Source organism: Homalodisca vitripennis, chromosome 1 (assembly GCF_021130785.1).
Source record: "Homalodisca vitripennis isolate AUS2020 chromosome 1, UT_GWSS_2.1, whole genome shotgun sequence".
Lineage (NCBI taxonomy): Eukaryota > Metazoa > Arthropoda > Insecta > Hemiptera > Cicadellidae > Homalodisca > Homalodisca vitripennis.
In genome coordinates, this window is record NC_060207.1 from 132,625,780 (window position 1) to 132,650,407 (window position 24,628).

At 32.4% G+C, this 24,628-nt stretch overlaps 1 protein-coding gene across 1 annotated transcript; it reads left to right on the forward strand.

The window, feature by feature from the left end:
• Nucleotides 1-1,585: 1,585 nt before the first annotated feature.
• On the forward strand, nt 1,586-23,675 carry LOC124353218 (probable G-protein coupled receptor Mth-like 5). Its single transcript, XM_046803119.1, has 7 exons — nt 1,586-1,672; nt 7,467-7,764; nt 8,532-8,610; nt 12,992-13,176; nt 18,099-18,234; nt 19,148-19,312; nt 19,983-23,675. The coding sequence occupies exons 1-7, from the start codon at nt 1,586-1,588 to the stop codon at nt 20,095-20,097; spliced, it is 1,065 nt and encodes a 354-aa protein (XP_046659075.1). The 3' UTR covers nt 20,098-23,675.
• The last annotated feature ends 953 nt before the right edge of the window (nt 23,676-24,628 follow it).

Here is a 24,628-nt window from a genome sequence, read left to right on the forward strand (position 1 = left end):
CATTTAACAAGTTTTAAATCATTCAAAATTCCTTTACTCTTCTGTCTAATTTTTAAGATATAAATATTTGTATGAAAATGTTTAACTGAAAAACAGAATTAATATTTTTATGGTTTTCTGTTTAAAATGTGTCACATTGTGTATGTACCAATCTTAATTATAAAAGACCGTACAGAAGTATAGATTGTATTGGCTGCAAATAATATTGAAGAATTCAATTGTGAATAAGAGTTTAAAAACTGTAACATATACTTTATGTACTGATCTGAAATTGTTTTTTCATTAAAACATTAAAAAAAAACTACCCTTTATATTTAATAAAATTAAAATAGAAATGTCATTGTAATGCAAGACAAAAGATGGTTGCACTTAGACAGACACCAGTTTGTGTATGCAAATTGAACAAGGAGGGGGGCAAGCAAGTTAAAATTTAGAATCTCCTCCTTTGTTATTGGTTTATAAAGGTGGCATTGTTGGACCCCTGTTAACTATCATTAAATTATTTGCTAATGATGTATTCATAAAGACACTCGATCGCCTAGTTTGGTGTCCAGTGCTTCGCCACACCAATAGTGGGTATTGGCGTCACACAGCCCCCTGATGGTGTAATGTTTTTCCTATCCCTTCTGCAGTAATGGATGAGGGTTGTCAACCTGCAAACAGGAAACGTCGCGTAACCCATCACGTGGGAATGTAGAGCAGCGGCCACTACGGATCTCTATCCAACCCTCTGCAGCTGTAAAAGACTGTTGACAGACAGATCTCTAGTCTGAGTTAGTGGTGTGACGTTCAGATCATCTGACTAATCTGGCTCAGTCCGGTCTTGTCACATTGCCGCAAATCGCATGTTAATTTTAATTGACCTGGTCAGTATCACAGTTATTAAGCCTTCCACAGCTAGAGCGTGTTATAGCCGGTCATCTTGTCTGAAATTGACTGAATGGATTGATCAAGTAAACAAAAGGATCCGCCTTGCAAACAAAGTGAACAAATTAGATGGGAAGAAATAACATATTTGTACAGTGGAATGTATGTATATATAACAATAAATGTATTGTTTAATATTTAGAAGAAGAAAAGAGTTAAATTTATTCATGTGACGGGAAAAAGTGTACGAAACGGATTGGAACATGGTTTCTTTTTGAAACACTCTGATCTGGATCACTCATACACGTGACGGACCTGTTTTATTTGAACTACCCGGATTTTTCACGTGACAGACCCTGTTTGAATTGAACGAGTCCATGACCAAACTAACACATTAACAAATGGTGAATGGTTCAGTAGTAGAGAGAAAGGCATAGTAGTGGTGAGATGGAGGTCTTGAAACTTGTGCTTTGTTATAAGGTAGTATGGTGTAATGTAATTAAAAACATGTATAAAGCTGTCATTACAGTTTGTTGGAATATACTGTACATAAATTTGTAAATAGCAACAGTGAACTGATTGATCACAGATAATTTGTCTTATAGGCCTTCAAGAAGCGACCAGAGAACTTCCCTGGGTTCTTCCAGCAGATGCTGGAGGCATGTCTGGGAGTGGCATCACTACGGGAGAAGACAGCTCTTATTGTTTTTCCTTAACCATGCGTTTCAACAGCATGGAGGTAGAATTAATCAGAGAGCAAGTCAAGTGGTTGGTGTCACTGTCCATGTGGGTGTCACTACAAGAGGTCAGTATACATCACTAACATTGGAACATTTTAGAAACATTACAGATGTTATTATGCAGTTTTAATACTTGTTGAAATATTAATTTGTGAAATATGTAATCACAATAAACATAAAATACTAACAGTTACCGTGGGGCATTTACGGGTAATTTTATAGGCTTTGCACTTGTATGAGTACTTCTGGTTCGAGTAATTTATATTTCCAACACCAATGTTGAGTTTGACTTGTTGCAACAATCAAGAAAATATGTCGAAAAAGTTTATATTTATTACCAATTTTTAATTTACTCCGATCTGAGTATTTTTGTGCCATGGTTGATTTGGCCTTGTTTCCTCGATCAAGAAAGTATATATATATATATTATAATATATATATATATACAGGTCCGAGAAGCCTACTTCTATCAAAACACAACTAAGATGGGTTTTTTATAACAATCTTTAGTTTTGTAGTACAAGAATAGATAGTAACTTTTGTCTTTGATATCTACATTACAGTACTGACCAAGCACTTTATATTTAATATTTGCTTAAATGTACAGTTAAAAAGTATTTTTCCATAAAACTTTGTTATCTGGATAATACTCTTTGCTCAACAGTGGTTTCAGAAAAAATAGAAATAAGTTTTGCTTTCAAGACTATAAATTTAAAAAATTGAAAATAGTGGTTAAATCAATTAAATCTATGGTTATACCATCATAAAACGTTTACACTGGACAGTTGATTACATTTAACGGGCTCTTTCAAATAATGTAGAATCAAACATTTATTCAACCCACAAGATATTCCACAGAAAACATAGACAAGTCAATATCATAACAAGTTTATCAAATATATGCAATATAAGCTATAAATATTACTCACTATCATGCCATTGTTTGTCAAATTGATAAATTCAGTATTGTCAAGAATCAATTTCATTAATGATTCACCAAATGATATAATTAAAGAGCAAATAACAAATCAATAGTTTTTGAATAGTTAATAAATATAACAAATAGATAAATAGCCTAAGAAATTAATTGATAAAAAATAAATAAATAACAGTTATTAAAAATCAATGAATAACAAAAATTAAAAAACTAACTATCAATTAAACATTGACATTTACCCACATTTTGTTATACAAATATACTTATAATTAAGCTTCTTTTTTTACTACAAAAATCTGACTCAGCCCAACCTCTTAAAAAAAAAAACTCCTCTACTTTATAAAAAAGATTTTTTTTTTAATAAAAGGTTTTTTTAAGCAAGCTTTAAACCTATTTTGCCCTAGTTTCTTTACTTTACTGTCAGGTATTTTATTCATTAGGTGGCTTGATATAACTATTTTCACTTATTTGTAGCCTTTTTTGTGGTAAGTTAATTAAGAATGTAGACTTAGTATTATGGGAAGGTATGGAGCTTCTTTTATACAAACCTTATCTAAATTTGATTTAAAATATATAAAGCACTGAAAAAAATGTACAATGAATACAAAGTAAATATTCCTAAGTCTACAAATATTTGCTTACAATGGCCAGTCTGTATGATTCAGTATTACCCTTATTGCTTTTTTTGTGCAATTAATATTTCTTGTGACGTAGGAGCTCCTCCCCATATAATCAAACCATAAGCTAAATGTGAGTGAAAAAGGCCAAAGTAAACTTGTCTTAGTCCATCCTGTTCCAACCCACTACACAATCATTTCAAAGCAAAAGTATTTTTACTGAGTTTCGCCTGTAGATCAACTATATGTTTTATACCAATTAAGAGTTGGATCTAAGGTTATTCCTAAGAATTTAGGGAGAATGTGTGTGTGTGCCTTTTTTTCAAAGTGAACACAGATTTTTTGTGTTCTCTTTATTTAAACCAATTCATTAAGCAGCCAACAGTTTTTCAACAAGGACTTTTTTGCTTCCTCAAATACTTGATTACCATTTTTCTGCCTATTCATAACTGTAGTATCATATGTGTAGAGAATTATATCTGCAGGTACATTACTACTTAGGTCATTTACCACGATTACAAAAAGCAAGGGACCTTAAAACGGAACCCTGCGGAACATCACAAGTAACATGAAGAAGAGATGAGGAATTACTATTACTTTTTACATATTGTAGTCTATTTTCTAAGTACGCATTGAAAAATCTTTAGTGTTAGACCCTTCACCAATATAATGTTTGAGCTTTGAAGTTATAAGCTTGGGTGATACACAGTTAAATGGCTTACTGAGGTCACAGAACTTAAATTGCTGCAAGGTCCTTCCCCTCAAAACAATATAAAATTCCTTCAATTAGTTTTTATAAGTGCATGTGGTAGATAAACCTTACTTATACCAAATTGAGTAGCACATATAATGTTATTGACTTCAAAATGTAACATTAATTGTTTACTTATAAATATCTCTAGAATCTTAGAAAAGACAGGAACTATAGTAATAGTATTATTCAGTAATTATTCAGATCATCCTTGTTAGCTTTCTTCTTAAAAATGTAACATTAATTGTTTACTTATAACTATCACTAGAATCTTAGAAAAGACAGGAACTATAGTAATAGTATTATTCAGATCATCCTTGTTAGCTATCTTAAAAATGGGAACAACTTTACTTAGTTTTAAACAGTCAGGGAAAGCTCCTTGTGCTAAATACAAATATATCAATAATGTTAAAGGAGTTAAAATACAATAAATTATTTGTTTTATGTAAAAACTGCATGTGTGGACACTTTATAATGATCTTTACTATAAGTTTAACTTTGATCCGGGCCTACATAAGCTGAAACCCAGTCAGTTCCCAGTAGTACAAAAATATTTTAGCAACATATTTGCCTGAATATAATAATATTTGTTTCCTGTAATTGAAAATTATAGTAGACCAAGATTTTTTTACAACTTTCGGAGAACTAGTGGGCAATAGACTGATGAGAGATTTTTTAAAGTATAGTAGGGCCTATTTTGAAAATTTAACCTGTAGAGATCCCTAAGAACCGTCCAGAGTAGCGAGAGAGCGATTCTATAGTACACTACCAGCATGATCAGAAAATTAGGTTGTGAATTTATAAAACTACTCGTAATTTTGCCGTATGATATTTGTCCGTATCCGTATTAAATAGTGTATTTTATTTGACGTTTCTCGGAAAAATAGTTGAAGTATTTTTGATTTCAGGTATTGTAATGCATTGATAAAAAACTTTTAATTTGTAGCTTTTAATAGGTAATGATTTGTTGTTCTGGGACCTTCAGCGGTCACAAAATGCGGTTCGTGGTTAAAATGTTACGTATCTGTACTGTGTGATATTAAAAGAACTTAATTAACTGTGACCAATAATGAGTTGGGTATCTAATTTCTGTAGAATTGAGCCCTCCACGGTGTAGGTCTTGCAATTGGAATGGTGATTTTTCATCGTTTCCAAATATTTTTTTGTTTTCTTAGGAGCGGTTTATTTGACAAAAGGAATCTTGTGTTTTTGTAAAGAAAGAGATATTTTCCTTTAAACCCAATTGTAGTTCAACATAATTGTAGCCACCTACATGTGTTGGGAAGGGTTGATTCAATGGTGGAATGTGAAATCGTGGAAGCCCATGTTTGTCTGTTGACATGAGTAAAAAGTCGACGAAGTAAAGAATCTACACGAAACGCACACTCTTTGCAAATGTATTTGAACAAAGAGGACAAAACTAGGCTACATAATAATATAAAAATAGAGTGCGTGTGGTGAGACAATGAGGAATACCTACTTTACCGTCGAACCTAGGATAGCACTATATTTTTATATTTTCGTAGTCCTTAAATGTCTGTGATGTCAAAACGTTTGTAAAGTGTGGTTGTTTTTGAGCCTTGTTCGTCACTTGAACTCCTTTTTATATGTCTTTAGAACTCGAATCATGACTCCAAATTCCTATGAGTCAAACGTGTTGACAGTCAGGACTCCAGATGACCACATTCCTGACGTGTAACCACAATCTAACATTCATCAATACAAAACATAATATCAGTTTAAATAAATCTCATAACAGAGCAAAGAAAAAATTAATGAAAGGATAGCTCTCTTTGCCAGTGGTTTCATTGCAAAAATATGTATTTGATTAGTAAACAAGAAACAACAAGACTAGAAAAAAATGAGTTAATATTTCTACTAAATAGAGAGGAATATGGTATTTTTCTAGCATAGTATCATAATATTTAGGCTCGGCTAAAAGTTACATTGGATGATAATGATTTTGACTAGTAACAAAACTGTTTGTATTTAAAAATTGCTATACTTGCATTGTTTCGTTTCATGTTTGAATCGCTCAATCTTCTTTATTATAAGTTATTTTAGAAAATTTTTAGGTTAATACAAATGGTTAAAGATCGCACAACTTGTTCTTAAATTCCAATGAAAAGTCATTACATGTATACACGCAAGAACCACTCTGTCGATCTTATTGTTTCAAGTTCTCTTCATCTCAAACTGTACAAAGAGGTACTCAGACCATCTCCAATGCTCTAAAAAAGAAATTTTTCGAGTTTTCCATCCCATCTTGAGAGCATTATCACAAAAACCCTAAACAACTTGAGTGGAGGAGCAGCACAATGCCTAACAAACGACTTCGGTACGAATTACGACTTTTGGCTCATCAATTTTCTTTACTAACTTAGTAATTTGGAATTTTGGACTTACGCAAGTATATATGTACTTCGTTCATACATTTGCCAGAATGATGTTGTTGATGTATGCTCTAAGCATACTGTAAGCATTGTATTGCGAAAAGTTCTCCTTTTTTGTACTGAAATTCCTTTTCCTAGCTTCGCATGCTGGGGAGAAGGTAGGTGGTTTATTGGCTATTTTCCTGCAATTTTAACCAATTCCCCCCCCCACCCCCCCCCCCCCCCACCCCCCCCCCCCCCCACCCCCCCCCCCCCCCACCCCCCCCCCCCCCCACCCCCCCCCCCCCCCACCCCCCCCCAAACATGATATAAAGCGTACTTTATATTCAACATGCAATCTTAATTATGGTGCGTCATTTTTAAAGGAAATTAGATAAAACAGCCTTTCCACGTGTAATGGGTGTGACATTTGCAGAGTTTATACACATTTTTTATAAATCATAATTTATCATTTTAGATTCTGTTTAAGCCAGCTCATTTGTATTATTACAAATTTAAAACACTAAACATAAAATATATTAAAAATATATTTAAATTAACTACAATTTTACTACTTATATTAAAATTTTAAAAAGTCTGAACAAAATAAAACGAAATAAATAAAAATTTTCTACCTGTAAAAGGTGGGACATTTCTCCAACCTCTGTTTAAACGTTATAACTGTGTAAACAGTGTGTAAAATTACACTTGTGACAGTGAAAAATTTTCATTGTATTACTACGTATTGTTGAAAGCACCACTGGTGTAATTAAAAAAAAATGTTTGTTAATTTGTAATTTTTTTCTACTGTAAACAGTGGGATGAGTGCATATTGATATACTGCTTTAGAATTTATATAAATCTAAACTAAAATCGTTTGTCCCTAATAAAAAGTTAATTTTACTATTTTTCTTTATTCGTTGAATAATACTACAAATTTCAATTTGGCTTCCCATTTAATCTACTTAGCTATAAACCATAACTTATTATTATTTTGTATTTCACTTATTCAGAAATATTCCAGTGTCTTCCTAATTGTTTTGGTTTTCAGTTAGCTTTTTTCTATATATCTCTGTGTGAATACTTATATACCTCTTGACCACTGGATCTTTTCCCACTTCTCTAGTATTAGGCATATCAGTGTACATGTACACCATATATTAACATTTCTTGCCCCGATAGGTGCTTCAAGATGGAGACCAAGTCGGGAAGCTGTTCGCCCTCGTGTGCAACCCCCATGTGCCCTCTGCCTGGCACGACACAGAGATACTGCTCCGTCGCATTGTTGACCCGATGTGTCATGCCGTTGCCCTGTGCTGCTACATCGCAGTGGCTGTTATCCACTTTGTCTTGCCGCAGCTGCGAGATCTTGTGGGCAACATGGTGACCACACTGTGTGTTTGTCTGGCCGTCGGACAAGTGGCCGATACTGTCCGAATATTCACAGAGTTCACCAGTCCCAGAGTATATCTTCTGGCAGGTGGGTTTCACATGGACTTATCGATCAAACTACTTAGCTTTAAAAAATTAACAGATCCGGTCTAAGAAGACCAATATAGAAATACATTACAAATAATCAAATCATATACTGATAACGTCAGGACAACACACCTGGTTTGGACATCATTGCCAGTTGGCATTAATCAACTCTAATTTGTTTTAAATGTGATTAATAATGAACAATTTGTTTATGGTCTCAGTTCTTGTAATAGTTAGGTGGTTATCAACTTAGTTTATCACGCAATATTACTGAGAAACAACAAATAAATTTCAGTTTAAGCATAGTATTTTCATTAACTAATAAATACTCATATGAAAAAGTAATATTGAATTGTGTAAGGGTACAACTTAAAATGACATGATGCATAAGTTAAGACTATTCTGAGTCTTTCAAATTCATTATAAACATTTCAAATATTGTTTTTACTGCCATTTTTAAATGAGAGAAAGATGAGTTGGAATTGGCACAATCAACACAAACATGAAAATACAACAAAAATCTAAAATTCAGATACTAATCCATTTACAAGCTTTGATAAGAGAAAGAGGTTTTAAATTTATAATATACCAATGTAGTTTTCTCACACAAATATACAAATTGGTAATAATATTTTACTTACTATCTTTAAACACTTTTTCAATTTTTAGTAGACGTTAATGTTACCTTTGTAATAATTTACGAGTATTATCAATAGAGATTGATTTTCAGTGTTCTCTCTGTAATCTAACTCAATATTTGATTATTAGATGCCATTCTTTATGCGAGTCTCCTTGGAGCTTTCTTCTGGCTCAACAGTGCAGGCTACTACATTTGGAAAACCTTCAGGTAGATATATTTAAAAAAATGAGATCAATGTAACAAATTGATTGTTTTAAATATGATAAAACTAAGTAAGCTAAACATAGAAGGAATCTAATATGCTTAATTTATTATTAGAAATATTATTATAGTAAAAAACAAATTCATAAAAACATATCCCTAACAATTTATTTTTAATGTGCAGTTTGTTGTGAAACTTGATAAAATCTTTTGCTCAAAATTTTTACAATGGATTTCTTTAATAATAATTCTTAAAGAATGTTGGGAATTTATCTCAGTACTTAAAAAAGGGAAATTATTAGTGGAACAAGAATGGCAATGCAATAAACTAATACTTTTTTATGATCGATACACAACAATCTTGTAAATTTAAACTAGCAGAATTTTATATTGCCTTAATTTTTTAATTTAAAAAAGTATGTTCTTGTCTAAAGAAGAAATACAGAAAAGAAACAGAAAATAATTAATTGGATATGGGATAAATAAAGAACAGATTTTAAAATTTATAATTGATTTGTAACCTGTTGTCGTATATTGCTGATATTAATAAAGTAATTAAATACTGCTGGAACCCTAAGAAACTCAAAATATTAAGTTTAAAAAGAAGTTCATCTAAAGACTCATATTATCAAAATAATGCCTTAAGTTACCAACAAGAGAATTTAGTTCAGCTTTCAAATTGATTATAAATATGGAAAGTCTTCATAACCAATATACATAATTTAATAATAAACCTATTTATATCTACATCAAAATATTGAATCATTATTTATAATTTTGAACGGTACTTCAAAATGATACGCAGTGTTCTCTGGATGACACCCATAATAACAACTCCAGATTATAAGTAAACTATTATTTCTTGTGAAGAGTAAATAAAATAAAAATCAAACATAAATAAAAAGCAAATTAATAATAATAAAATCGATAGGATTTAATTTAACTAAAAAACATTATTACACTTATAGGAAGGGATTAATAAGATTCATTGAAAGTTATTTTGACCGCCATGAGGTCATAGATAATGGCATATCAGTAACAAGTCTTTCTGGTCGAGTGAATCTCAACAATCTGTTTTGCTTTGTAGTTGTACTGGTAGCAAGCTAACATTACACTAAAACAATGATCAAAACTATGCAACATCTTTTTGGAAATCCTTGAATCCTGTCTAGTGTTCATCTTCTTTATTATATTAATGTAGTCCAACCGTCAGACTAATTAATATTCAATATTGTCTAAATCTCTCATTAAACCATTGCCAGAAAGAAACCAATTTTTTTATAGTTGACATCATAAATCACTGTTTTTGTAAGATAATTTGAATTAAACTCAAGTTTATAAAGTATTATTTCTATATTTGAGTCAAATGACATGTAAAAACATTACCACTTTAAGTAGAAAATATCAAATGTGTTTGACACATCTTAATTATTAGCTGTGAACAACTGTAAAGGTTTCTAATTCAGAAAATTTAGTTTAAATACAGGTACATGATTTTGCCATTGAAACTTCAAACTGTCTCATTTTATTTCATACCGAGCAACCACTTTCTAGTTTAAGTTTCAAATTATCCCAAAACATTATAGAAGCATTCATCTACTGAAATACACAGATGATATGAAGTCAATGAGGATATCGGAGACGAGAAGTGTGATACCGAGTCCCCCTCAGGAGATGATACATCAAACACTTCTGTGGCTTCTCCACCCTACAAACTGTGCTTACTTGCTAATGCTGCCAAATTGAATTAAATGTTTCCCATCAACTGTTGTTCTATTGTCGGCATCATTGGATCGCATCATTATATTTCTAAGAACTTGAATTTAGGGGACACATTGTAACACATTCAATGCGTCCTCTCCCAGTCCTCTCTCGGGATATAGCACCCAAAATCTCAAACTTAGTTTTTTAGCCTATTGTATTCAAATAGCATTATAATTATAGATTATAATTAATTTTATGAAGAAGTTTTTTTTAATATAAAAAGTACTTCATTATATATGAAGTACGCCACAATTGCATCGTCACTAATAATGGTGTGGACACGTGTCACACTGACCAATATTTGCGTTGAAACTTTTGATATAATACATATAGGCAAATATGGTAATAACATTGCTAAATAAAATCGTTTTTGTAGATAAAATATTACTTTTTACAATAGAAGTACCACCGTAGCGTCATCGGTACCAATGGTGCTGGCATGTCTTAACCTCAAAACTTACTCATCTTCCAAATTATAAAAGTAGATCACATGAGAAGATAGCAGGAATCAGAGTTTTTCAACGGACACCATTTTGTTAATACTAAAGAAAATAATACAATTTTTTAATTTGGCACTTATTTCAACCTATGTGCCAAATTTGATTTCTTTAACTTCACTAGTTTTAGAGATAATAATTTGTTAATATAAAATAGAAAAGAGATAATAATTTGTTAATAGAAAATAGCGGCTAGCGGTGGAAGTGGAAATTGAAAAAAAGTTATTCTTCATTTTTAGCATACAATCACACACTAAATTTTTAAATACATAGCCAGTCCAACCTTTTTGTTACACCCTATATATATATATGTAATATCATATAATTGTAATATTTATTAACTATTGTAATATTTTTTCTTACAATAAAATAATAAAGGTTGTGCTACCATTTACGTTTATTATTGTGAATTTTGTAGGCTAAATGCATTCCAAAAACAAGTTGGATATAAATTACAACAGATTTCTGAAACAAATTTTCGATAAAAAGTGTTGTGAAAGTAGTTTCTGTTGTAAAAACAACTGAAGAAAACAATAGATCAGTAGTGCTACATAGTGTTTGAGAAAACTAGAAAAAGACCGTTGCTAATAACATTCAGTAGACTAGTAATGACATTCACGCAGTCTACAAGACATTTTTAGAACTATTAAGAGATAAAGTAAAAAGCAGATTGCTTTACGACCTGAGCTTGTCACCATGCCCAGCTACTGCACGACAAGATATTTTGACAGTGATCCACACCTTGAATTAATTTAACACATTTCTAAAGATTTATATAATACAAGTAAGACTTTTATAATAAAAAGGAGTCATGACCATTACATTTACAATTCAAGTATTACAACCGAACCTTTATGACTGCCACTCTGTAAAAACTTATTGGAAGTATTTCAGGAATTTTCTATGTATTCTTAAGATTAAATAAGCAATTAAAATATGTATATGATTCCTAAAGAAGTAAATATATACTTTCTTTTGTGATTTAAAGATACAAATGTATAAAATAATGTACAGTTTGAGTTAATAGTGCAGCTTTTAGTAAAAAGGAAACTTGTCTCAGAAGAGATTGTTATTTTTCTTCAATGAGATGGGCTAGTCCTCCTTCTCTTCAGGTCCAACCTTAAATGTTCCGCTATAATCCAAAAAAAGGCTGTACCACGTTTTAACACCACCTCACAATAACTAAGTATAAGTGCATTATTATCATCATGTCTAGATACCAGTTGGTATGCAAGTCAACTATGTTTGGTATTCAGAGGGCACGCACTGTGTATGATACAATGAGTCACACATGTTGTACATGCACACTATGAATCATTCATAGTTTCCTTCTACCCCCCCCCCTCCTACCACATGCCATGCAAAGGCTATCAATACTCAACGTTGTCTTGTTTTTGCTGCAAGTGTTGCTAAAGACAACTCTTGCTTGTTTTTGTTCAGTTTCACTTTTATTACTGAAACTTCCTTTGTGTTAAGTAACCATGATGAAACCCTGATTTTGGAAGAAATAGTATAAAACTTAATACACCTAGAATGGACAAAATATCAAACTTTTTGCTTACTTTTTGTCCAATGTCGTCATACAATAATTTAGTGAGTACAAGGATTTACCTATCAAAACAAGAATTAATATGTAAGATCAAGATATTGATTACATTTAAAGTGAACGTGTTTTCAGCACAATTAATTGCAGAAAAAAATACATAAATAATAAAAATTACTGATGGTAAAGATATCTTATGAACACTTGTCTGCACACATTTTTGGTGTTGTTACAAAAATAAAATTGTATTTAGTCATATAGTTAATCTTACTCTTATCTATCTGTTGTCCACTTTTGTTTATCCTTCACAGCTTCCATTACAACTTCTCATCTCATTGTGGTTTCCTCTTCATTTTTCAGACATCCAAATCTGTAACCCAACATAATCCGTGCTTCTTTTCTTATCTTTTTCAATTCGTCCATTAAAATTCTTATTTTAAATCCCATATAAATCCATCCTCTCGGAATTCATCTTCAGCTTTAATCCTCAAATCCTCCTTTTAGAATCTCACCACTACCAATACTTTTCCTAGATCCGTTTGTCTTTGTGATTTGAATGATCAATAGCACACGAATTCCCTAGGTCACGCAACGTGTTCTTAAGGATCACAGACGGCCGCAAGTACTGCTACTACTCTATGTACGTCTGGTCCTGCACGGTGGGTATGACTCTGTTTGCAGTGTTTGCCCACCTCACTCTGGACAGTGATGACAACACGATGGCAATTGCAGATAAAAACACCCCCCAAAATCCTGAAGGTGCCATCGGTATGTTTACATTCCTGCTCCAATTGTTAATAGTAGATACTCTTTGTTTATTTTACTGCTTCATACATAAAATAAATATGATTTGTATGTGGGAAAAATTGTCTCACATATAGAATTAACTATTACAACAACTAGGAAAATGTTAAAATTAGTGGCCAAAAATTTAGGTCCATTGCAGCCAGGTATTGCTATAAGGTAACATAAAAAAAATATAACAGAAATATACCTATCAAACAACCATAGTAAAAAAAGTAATACATAAGTAGTACATAAGTAATAGTTTTAATGTTTGTTCATATTCCAAACTGCCATTTTGTGTGAATTCTCTTTTTCAAATTTCTATAATTTTTTGAGGTTGAACAATTTGATTAATAAATAATCATTTGGACAAAACTATTTTTCATGATTTGTTTCATATTTTGGTTAAATTTGGATTGCTCCAAAGTAATATTTAACATTCATCATTGGAAACTTCTTTGTCCAGAAATGTTGCAACTTACACAAACATTTGGCATGTTTAGTATTTTTTACTATTTTATACTATATGGAAAAATAAATATAAATACAGTGATGATACTTAAAACCAAACAATTTAACCTAATACAGATTACAAAACATGCAAGTTTTTATTGATTCAATTAACTGATTTAATTTGGAAAGTTTGGATTTGGGACATTTGACTTGTAGTTCTTAAAGTCTTAACGTCTCCCTTCAAGACGAACTGTCAATTTCATGTTTTGAAAACACAAGGATGAGTACCACAGCAAATAAGACAAAAAACCTAACTGCAGTAGTAACAATGCAAGCAACTTTTTGACATCAGGAATCAGACAAACCTGCAACCAAAAACTGGAAAATCATTTGACAACTCCGACAAGCCCAAGCCACTCATTGACATCAGGAATCAGGCAAACCTGCAACCAAAAACTGGAAAATCATTTTGACTACAACTCTGACAAGCCCAAGCCACTCTTTGACATCAGGAATCAGGCAAACCTGCAACCACAAAAACTGGAAAATCTTTTGACTACAACTCCGACAAGCCCAAGCCACTTTTTGACATCAGGAATCAGGCAAACCTGCAACCAAAAACTGGAAAAACATTTTTGACTGTGTCCCCAACAAAACAGAACCACTCCCTGATATCAGAAATCACACATGCCATTGACCAGAAACTGACTGACTCCGTGATAGGCTCTAAACACATCAACACATCTGGCCCGAGAAGACAGCCTGACTACTCACAGTACCCAGCACACACCTCTCCCAACCAAGAACACAAAAGGAAACTTCTACAGTGTTTCTTTTTCAAGTTGCAACCGCTAGAAAACATAAAAACTCTACAAAACACAATGTCTGTCAACTCTAAAAATAAAATTGAATGTGAACAAGTCACCACCAATAAAATGCAAAAATAAGACTAGCAGATGAAAAATATGAAGATTTCTTTTTAAAACACATAGAGTTCTATAAAAACCTTTTGAGAATAGATAATACCTATGTCAGGACCAACCCGCCACTAGGCGACAATACTTCTGCAACTGCACCCTTGACTCAAGAGCTCTCTATACAACAGATTCACTCTTTTCCCAAGACCCAAAGTCAGAAACTACTGCAAGCTGATGTGCAACAACCTAATCATTTTTTATTACACAGCAACAAGACAAACAGCAAAATAAAAATACAATAATAAGCAAAGGAAAAAGACACTCTTCAAAAATTAGTATCCTCCACCAAAACATAAGGAACCTAGAGAACAAAAGAGAGCAACTCAACCACTTATTACATGACACCTCTACCAAACATATTAGTACTAACAGAACATGGTCTAAAGCAGAATGAATTGTTGAATACAATAATTCCTGGATACAAGCTAGTCACAAATTTCTGCAGAACACAACATAAATATGGAGGAGTAGTTATTTTCACAAAAGATGACACAGTGATTGAGGCAGAATCTATGAGTGTGGGGAGATCTTAGTGAGGAACTTACATGTGAAATAGCAGTAGCAGCCCTAAACATCAGTAAAACCAACATTACTATAATTGGAGTGTACAGACCCCCACAAGCAAATTTAGAAGAGATGCACTCAGAATTTTGTCACAAGTTTTAGAGAAAACTGAACCACATAAAAGTAGCGTTGTTCTGGTAGGTGACATAAACATTGATTGTTTAAAGGTACACAAATCCAAAAACAGATTTGAAGAGACTCTAGCAGCTTATAACTTTAACAGACTAAACCTTCCGCCAACTAGAATTACTTATCACTCAGTTTCCTCGATTGATTGTGTTTGTACAAACATCCCCATAGAGAGCCTCAAAGTGCACATACTTGATACAGGTCTATCAGATCACAAAGGGACAACTTTGTGTGCTAGATATTACCACCGAGCAACCAAGACAGACATCCCAAATCAGAAGACAAATAAATGTTAATACACTTAACCCACCTTAAACTTGGCCTTGCACAAACAAATGTGGACCGAAGTCTACTCAACGATATCAGCCTATGAAGCCTATAACAATCTTCTAAATACTATGACTATGGAAATAAATGCTGCATGTCCACTAAAGAAACTTAGGCAGAGAAAAAAGCAAAACCTATGTTAACTACAATGACATAGAAATTACCCAACTAAAGCAGGACTATCTTCAGTTGCTTCGTATGTATGAAATTGACAGGGCTAGAGAGAAACAGATCTGCCATGGCTAGTAAAAAAAGAAGCAATATGACCTAAGACTGAGGAAATTAAGGCAAGAGAGTGCAGCAAACCATATACAGCAGTCCAGCAATAAATCCAAAGCAGCTTGGGAGATAGTGAACTCTGAGAGGGCTACAAAAAGAGGGGAGAAGAACAATCCACTCATCAAATTAATTACTGAAGGGAAAACCATAGAAAAAACCTGAAGACATTGTAGAAGAACTCAACACCTATTTCTCAAACATCGCAGAGGACCACATTAAGAGCAGCTAGCAACCTAAATCAAACCATCTACTAGAGTCACAACACCTAGGCCTAGGCTAACACAGACAAAGCTTATTCTAACAGACACAACTGTGAGGGAAGTTGAAGAAATCATCATCTCCTCCCTGAAGAATAAAACCTCCAGTGGTCTAGATGAAATCTCTGCTAAGCTGGTAAAACACTGTGCTGAAACAATCATTGCTCCTCTTGTTGATGTTATCAACAAATCCTTCAAAAGCGGGCATTTTTCCCCCTCGGCTCTCAAAGTATCAAAAAGTGTAACCCAAAACTGAAGAAAGGAATCTCAACCAACATCAGTAACTATCGCCCCATTTCAATAATTCCCACCTTTTCCAAAATCTTTGAGAAAATCGTCCTGAAGAGACTCATAGACCATTTGACACAACTTGACCTCCTCACTAACTGCCAACATGGTTTTTTAAAGGGTAGATCTACAGCCACAGCCTTAAACAGACCTAGTAGAATTTATTATTGATCACATTGACAAAGGCAAATACAACCACTGCTGTTCTCCTTGACTACTCAAAAAGCGTTCGACTGCCTTAGCCATGATATCATTCTTGATAAGTTAGAGGCACTAGGGGTCCAGGAAACTGCTAAACACTGGTTTGAAAGCTATCTCAGAGGACGGAGTCAACTGGTAGAGCTCAGTTACATGGAAAATGGTGTTACTCGAACAGTAAAATCAAAGTTACGTTCGATTGAAAGAGGAGTACCACAAGGATCGGTGCTTGGGCCTGTACTTTTTATACTTTTGACAAATGACTTCCCTGATTACATCAAGGACTACAGTTCGGTGGTGATGTACGCAGATGACACAACCCTTTTACTGAAAGGAGACACACCAGAGGACATCAGCATCAGTGCATACATTGCCCTAAACATGACATACGACTACTACTGCCTTACAAATAACTTGGTAGCAAACCTTCTAAAACAAAACAGATCAATTTCAGCAGAAGAGGTGAACAAATCCCGGCCCTTCCTGATATTGACCTTGCAGACCAAACTGACCTTTATGGGTCTCACTCTAGACTCAAATTTGACATGGGGCCCACATGTTTGACATCCTGTGCAAGAAACTCAACTCTGCTCTCTATGTAATAAGAAGAATTAAATGCATCAGCAACATTAGAAGCAGCAAAGATGGCATACTTTGCTTTATTTGAGACATACTTGAGGTATGGTATAGTAGTATGGGGTGGCACATCAACTACCAACTTAAATCGTATACTCACCATCCAGAAGTCAGCTGTAAGATCCATAGCAGACCTAAAAGCACGAGACAGTTGCCGAGAAGAATTTAAAAACCTCAAAATTAAAACAGTAATCTCAATTTACATACAGGCAGTCATACTCCATGTTGATAAATTAGGACTCCCAAAAGAAACAAGATTACATTTTCATGACACTAGACATTCATCAAGAATCCCGTTGCGAGACATAGGACAGCTCTTTATGAAAGAAAAACCATCATTCATCGGGGCTAAACTCTACAACCATCTCCCTGCTGACTTTAAGCTACTGACAGGCGAAGCGCTGAAACACAGATTGAGCTCCTGGTTGACAGATAATCCAGTCTACTCAATCGAAGAGTTCTTGACAAGACCAAAGACAGTGGACTTAACTTAAGAACATGATAACATTGTATATATCATCCAATATTGAATTGTCTAACCTCAACATACTTGACACATTCTCTGTACTTGATGTTCAGAAAATAAAGCATTATTCTATTCTATTCTATTCTATTCTATTCTATTCTATTCTAAGGTTTTTCAACACCACTAAATGTTTTTATTTTATTGTTGCTGCTACAACTTTTCACATAAGATTCTTTCTTGACTCAGTCTCAAGTAAAGTTTAGTAACCTCAAAAATCTGTCAACAATTAAGTCCAGGATGGAACAATATTATGTTCATCTTTTTCATCAGGATGGCTGGGCGTTGCAGTGTTTTTTACTCCAATCGCATTCACAGTTCTTATCAACATCTACTTCTATGCGTCTACAGTCAACATCATCAAGAGGATGTCAACTTATGGCCGGATACATCATAAGATGAAGTACAGGTGAGACTATAGTACTTTACAGTTGAAAATAAAACGAGCATCCTGTCCACACCACTATGTCCTAAATCTGTTTTCTCACTGAAAAATTATTACCTATTTTCTTAGATTTAAGTACACTTTCATAATGGAGGTCTGTCACAGTTGATTAATAAGTATCAAAGACTTTTTTCATTATTTAGGTTTCAAAATTTATTTTATATAATTAAAAATTCAGACTGATCCATGTATTTTAATTAATTTTTTTAGTTGTCACAGGCTACTATTTGTGTGAATCTAGATTGCTCCAGAGAAACTTGTTTATCAAACCAGCTGATGCAAGATTCTTGTGTAGGACAGTAACATGTGCCAGCTCTTTATATAGGATGTTGGAAATAACATTGGAGACCTACCCTTCCTCTATTAATCTTAAGTTTAGTTTATTTCAGTTGGTGTCAATCAGCTGTCTTGTTCCAAATACTATGATTTACAAAAATAACATATAAAAACAGTAATGTTGTTCTTACATGATTTTAGAATTATATAATATTAACAATTTGATGGATCCTGTTTGCGTTTTAACAAAAGAGGAGAGTCCAAATCCACCTATTATAGCAGTTCACATAAGAAATAATAAAATATGTCAGGTTAATATCCTTTTCGAATTAATATTCTTAATTTACTATATTTGAATGTACCTTGATATCAGAATTATAGCTAATAATGCTTTTTGTGATCCAACAGTTTATTTCATTTATGTTCATTTAACCTCAATGTGTTACAAAAATGTTTTACAAAATTGTTATTCAATGAACAATATTTATGAAACTATTAGAAGTTTTAAGAATCAAACTTTTACTTTATAGTCTGTGCAAAGTCATAAATAAACCTCCACTGTCATACAATCTCAGAAAACTTTATCACAATGACGTTTCAGCTTTGTGACATTCGGCAAGTTGTTCCTGGTAATGGCTCTGGGTTGGGTGTTCCTGCTCCTAGCATGGACTCCACAGTCCGGACTGTATTACAGCTACATGGTCAGCAATGCTCTACAAGGACCCCTGGTCTTGTATATTTGTGTCTGCAGCCAGAAGCGTGTCAAGTAAGTGTTCTATCCGCATTTCTAAATATGTATATTCTGTACTTTACTCCACCATTCTCCACTCTATATCTTTGATTTTCCGGACAATACACTCTTTTTTGTGCAATATTTCCTCCTTTTCTATATGCCTTCTTGAATAATTTTTTTACAAAACCATAATAAATACATTCAGAGCACATCACTAAACAAATTTGTTACACATTTTAATACCAATTAATAAGTAATTAAAACAAATATATTTCTCATCAGTGTTAAAAACAGCAGAAATTTATTAAAAATTCAAAGATAGGTAACAATTACAGCCAGTGATTACAGGATGTCCCTGATAACAGCATTTCCAAAAAGCATTAACAATTTAAATAAAACAAAAGATACTGGAACTATTGTGTTTTCATATTTACAACAATGATACTAGTAATCTTGAGGTAGTGTTAAAATTTTCTTCACTTTAATATCTTAAAACCTGCAAGAGTTTATTGCTTTGTTATATCTTTTGTTGAATAAGTTAAACTAACATCATCCATATTTCCATCATAATTTTAATTATCAACAACTTTACAGTATACAGGGTGATCAACTTAAGTTGGCCCTGTTACTATATATATATATATATATACGTTAATATATATACACGAAACAATTGGTCACTATAAATTACGCTGTTATGCAGATTCCTGCTACGCAAGGCATGCTGCTACGATAAGTGCTGCTGCATCTGCTGCCGGCCCAAGGAGAACGAGGTGCCCGAGTGGGGCGAGGAGTCTATGGCGATGAACACCCGATAGCATCCGCTCACACTCGCCCACCTGGCACTTATTTATTTTTTCACATTGAAAAGCATTGTATATAATCGAAGAGTGACTGTTGTATGACGAAGTAATGAACTCGAAGTGTTACCAAACTAACTGAATAGCCTACTATAGGACAAGACATATGCGATGATCAGAGAGAAGTAAAGTTTGGCAGCTAGATTGATGGACAATTACTTGTTGTAAATATTCCGCTTTTTATAACTAAAGTTTAGTATTTTTATAACTATAACTGCATTTCCTGTAGAGATCTCATTGATATGGGTATTACAGATATTTTTTTGCAATATTGTGAGTAGCATTTTCAAGTAGATTAAGTTTGGATATTAAACTTAGATTGAACTAATTCATATTACATATAAGATTCAAATTAAAATAAACAACTTAAATAAATTTTTTTATTTGAAAGATTTTTACGCCTATTTAAATATAAGAAATAAATTAAGTATTCTGTGTACAACATTCTAGTTTGAGAAATTTTAAATCTATCAAGTACTTTTTTTATCCTTAATATAAGAACTTTTACTATTTTTAAAATTAATTAAATTAAAAAGAATAAAAATAATAACAAGAGTAACTTTAAACATAGGATATGCTCTAAAACATACTTAATTATACAGTTCATCTTTCATAACAGTATTAATCCTTTGAGGACCATAAAAAGGATTTTTTTTTTTAATTTAATCAGTGACAAGTACATTTGGTGTTTGGAGAATTACTAGAACAGAAATTTGTGTTTCCTACAATTTTCATCTAAAAGCAATTAATTTAAGTAAATAATAAGATATTTAAATGATTTTTTTCAGCTTGTTATTGAGGATTAAATACTCTAAGATAATTTGTTATTAATTTAAAAATTCAAATAAATACACACACACATACATATATATATATTTTAAGTCCACTCACCCGGCAAGTGAGAAATCCGGGTTCGAGTCCCGTTGGAGCAAGTACTTTTTGTGATTCAATGTTTCTTTATATAAATTATGTACATAGATTTTTTTTCAAATCTTGGGTTTTGTTACATTGTACCTAAAAAACAATTTACCTTTTGGAGACTATTATTTGTAATTGCAACCTGCTACAAAATAACCAAAATTCCACGACTTGAGCGAACTTTCATTAAAATATAAAGACAAATTTACAATAAAGCAATAGGCAAAATTATCAAATACGAGAGTCACGCTGAGAGTTTTGAGATGAATGAAGAGTTTATTTATAAGTCTTATCAAACATTAGGCGTGTTCAGTGTACCAACTTCCTGTGATAGTTCTTTGTCCTTGCAGCTTAATAGCTTTCACCAGTCTCATACTTCTGAAGAAAGCAGCTTACATTAATTTCTTCGTCTATCATTGTTTCTTGACAGTTTTGGGGGATGATTCGTCTTCAAACACCAATACTCAACTCTGACAAGTTGGAACGTCATGAAATGGTACATACGTCTCATGGCCAATGACAATTTTGGAAATAATTTGATGACCATGCTTATTAGGCAGTTGGAGGGTCTGCTGGCTGATTCTCACATGCTCAGCTTTTTGCTCAGCTGCCAAATTGTGAGTTACCCATTGAGAAACAATTTTTCTTTTTTTTATGTTGTGCAAGATTATTTGCACTGCTATAAGTGCAGGTCTGACCTCTTGAATTGTATCATGCACCCCATCAACTTCTTTTAGTGACAGTGGATGCAGCCTTCCCGAACATTTGGTCTTGAGGAAAATTATGGCCCCTTCGAAATTTGTCACACCTAAAATCAGAAGTGTGGGATGGTGTTTCGAAACCAAAGGCAACTTTGAGACACTTGACACACTCCTCTTCAGACAAACCGACTTTAAAATCATAGCCTGAAAATGCTGTTACTCAAGTTGCTGTCAGGTACTGACTGATGCTCGGACAATCAGATAAAACTTAAAATATTATTGCACTATGCACACTAATCTCATCTCCACTGTTGTCTGATTGAAAATTATATTTTTTGACAGATGTATACCGGTTCTAGATGCTAAGGGGGTTGTAAAATGAGTCTTCGTCATATAATAAAATATCTCTAACAACTCCATCAGACAGTCAAGTTCATAATCTTCCTTACTGTTGTGATCTGCAACATTTCTCCTATCCATAATAAAACACTATGTACACTATGCATTTTATACTCATAATATCATAAAACAATCAATCCAGCAATGTGCAGCACTACAATAATAATGGTATTGTCAACAGAAAAACAGTGTTGAGCTGAATGTTCAGGCAAGTGACAAGATAACACCTGAAGACAAACAACTGTTCCTTTATATTGGCATAGAAGAAACACAAGTTATATTGTATGAAAAACAACTGCATAAAAATATCTAATGTCAAGATATGAGATCAAAATATAATATATATTCTACAAATACTAAGTACCAAACGTGTGACAATCAGCCACTAGGTCCTTTTCGCTCTAGTCCTTAAAGGGTTAAACTTGTTCGCCTTGTGAATTAATTTTTTCCATGCAAAGGATAATGCCAACATTAGTATTAAACTCCATGACAAGATTTTAATTATTATTCTTTACTTATTATTTATTGTGACATAATAAAACGATTTATTTAATTTTATATGTTATCATTTAAGCAAGAAAATGTTTGACGTCATTTAGCATTAACTTTTTTGACCTAATTTTTATGCACTAGTCATAACTGTGTTTCATAGAAGTTCTAGCTAGACAAAAATTCCACTTTTGATTACTATAAATGTTACATTGTTCTCTTTCTTTTTATTGTTCTTTCAAAGTCTAAAAGATTACATTTACTTATTTAACACAACATAACATTACAATTTGTTTTATTACAACTGACTGCAGACTGCAGTTTTATCCGTAATACTCATTGGTTATTTGGTTGCATACATAATCTAACCACTAAACATGAAAATGTTTTTTCTTTCAAATTAGTTAGCATTGGTGCTACTCCACAATAATAATATAATATTCTATATATTGTAATTAGAAAAATCAATGGTTCTCTCAACTGGAATATATCCTATGATAACTTAAAATATTGTAATTCTCAGATTAAAGAAAAAACAGTCTCAAAACAATTCAAATTGGGGGCATATATTCTTTGCATTTTTAAGTGTAGAGTCAAGAGACATTGTAATAAATCAGTATTTTCCTCTCAAAAAATATTTTAACTCAACTATTGGACTACTGTTGTGACTATTATGATGTTTATGTTAGAATGTAAGTTATGTATAGAGTTTTGATTAGTTTTATAATTGATTCATAAAAGTGGCTTAATTCTTGTATTAAAAGAGAAAGGTCATGAGCTAGTGTATTCTCAAAAACTAAATGCTTAGAAAGCTCATCATGACTATGACAGTATTCTAAAACGTAATACAAGAAATTTAGATTTAGAAATATGAGATATTAAGTAAACAATACACTGAGTGAGGACCTAGTCTTTATAAAAAATATACTATAGAATAATAAGTTGTTAATTTTTACTATTTTATATTTCAAACTAAGCTGTTTTAAAAATAAATTTGTTTGGATTCAAAATAAATATATTAAATTTGTCTCTATTTTTCTTATTTTTGGGACCTTTAATGTTCTGCCATAACAAATACAACAAATAAACCAAGAAATTGTTTAAAATAAATGGTACAACCTAATTGGAAAATTTTCATCTTTATGCATAAGACAATCTGATGCCCTTGGAAGTGAACTGCGTTAAAACTCAACAGAATATTCCTCTTGGTTAAAATTCATTATCTACAATATATAATTGGGAGTAATATTAATTAAGGATATAGGCTACCCTGTCAGATTAAAGGGATCATTAACAAATTTCTTGATTACTCATATTAAAGTTGAAACTTAGATAGAGTATAATATTTTATGAAGAGATATAAAATTAACTCCTAATTTGCCAATAACAATATGAAAGGGAGATTAAGATTTTGTAGCAAAAATGCTACAAGCTCTTCAGACTTTTTAGCAAAAATGTTTTTGTCTTGTAGCACTTATTAATAGTATTGGTATGCCACGAAGATTACAATAATACTTCTGCAAATCCAAGTTCTGAAAAACAGTCTGCAGTTATATAAAACTTTTGTTAAAATATTCAAAACCTCAATAATTAAACTATTTTTGTTAAGAAGTTTTATTAAAAGCGGTATAATTAGAAAATAAAATTTTTAATTTACTGTAAAAATACACACAAAAAAAGAATTCTTTTCTCAGTTTAAAATACAAAATTAAATAGTGTGGTTATTTTTTATAAAACAAGTAACTTTAACATGAGTTTATCTTTAAAAATCTAATTAGGGCCTACCAACATCATTCAATCTGAGCCTTGTACACACCAATGATTAATCTCCATTGAGATATACTCTCTATTAGTGCCTTCAACAGACATAATTAACAAATTGCTTAGATTGGTTATGCTTAGATTGGTTATGCCTTTCAAGAATGTCAAATAAAAATTGACTATAACATAACCTCAAATCTCCAGTACTAATTACAGACACT

Bases quoted from the DNA above. Each gene is read 5' to 3' on its own strand.
- LOC124353218 (XM_046803119.1), top strand. From the start codon at position 1,586: ATGCGTTTCAACAGCATGGAGGTAGAATTAATCAGAGAGCAAGTCAAG. The intron at 8,611-12,991 runs GTAGATATATTT...CGAATTCCCTAG, and splicing joins TACATTTGGAAAACCTTCAG to GTCACGCAACGTGTTCTTAA. The intron at 13,177-18,098 runs GTATGTTTACAT...CTTTTTCATCAG, and splicing joins AAATCCTGAAGGTGCCATCG to GATGGCTGGGCGTTGCAGTG.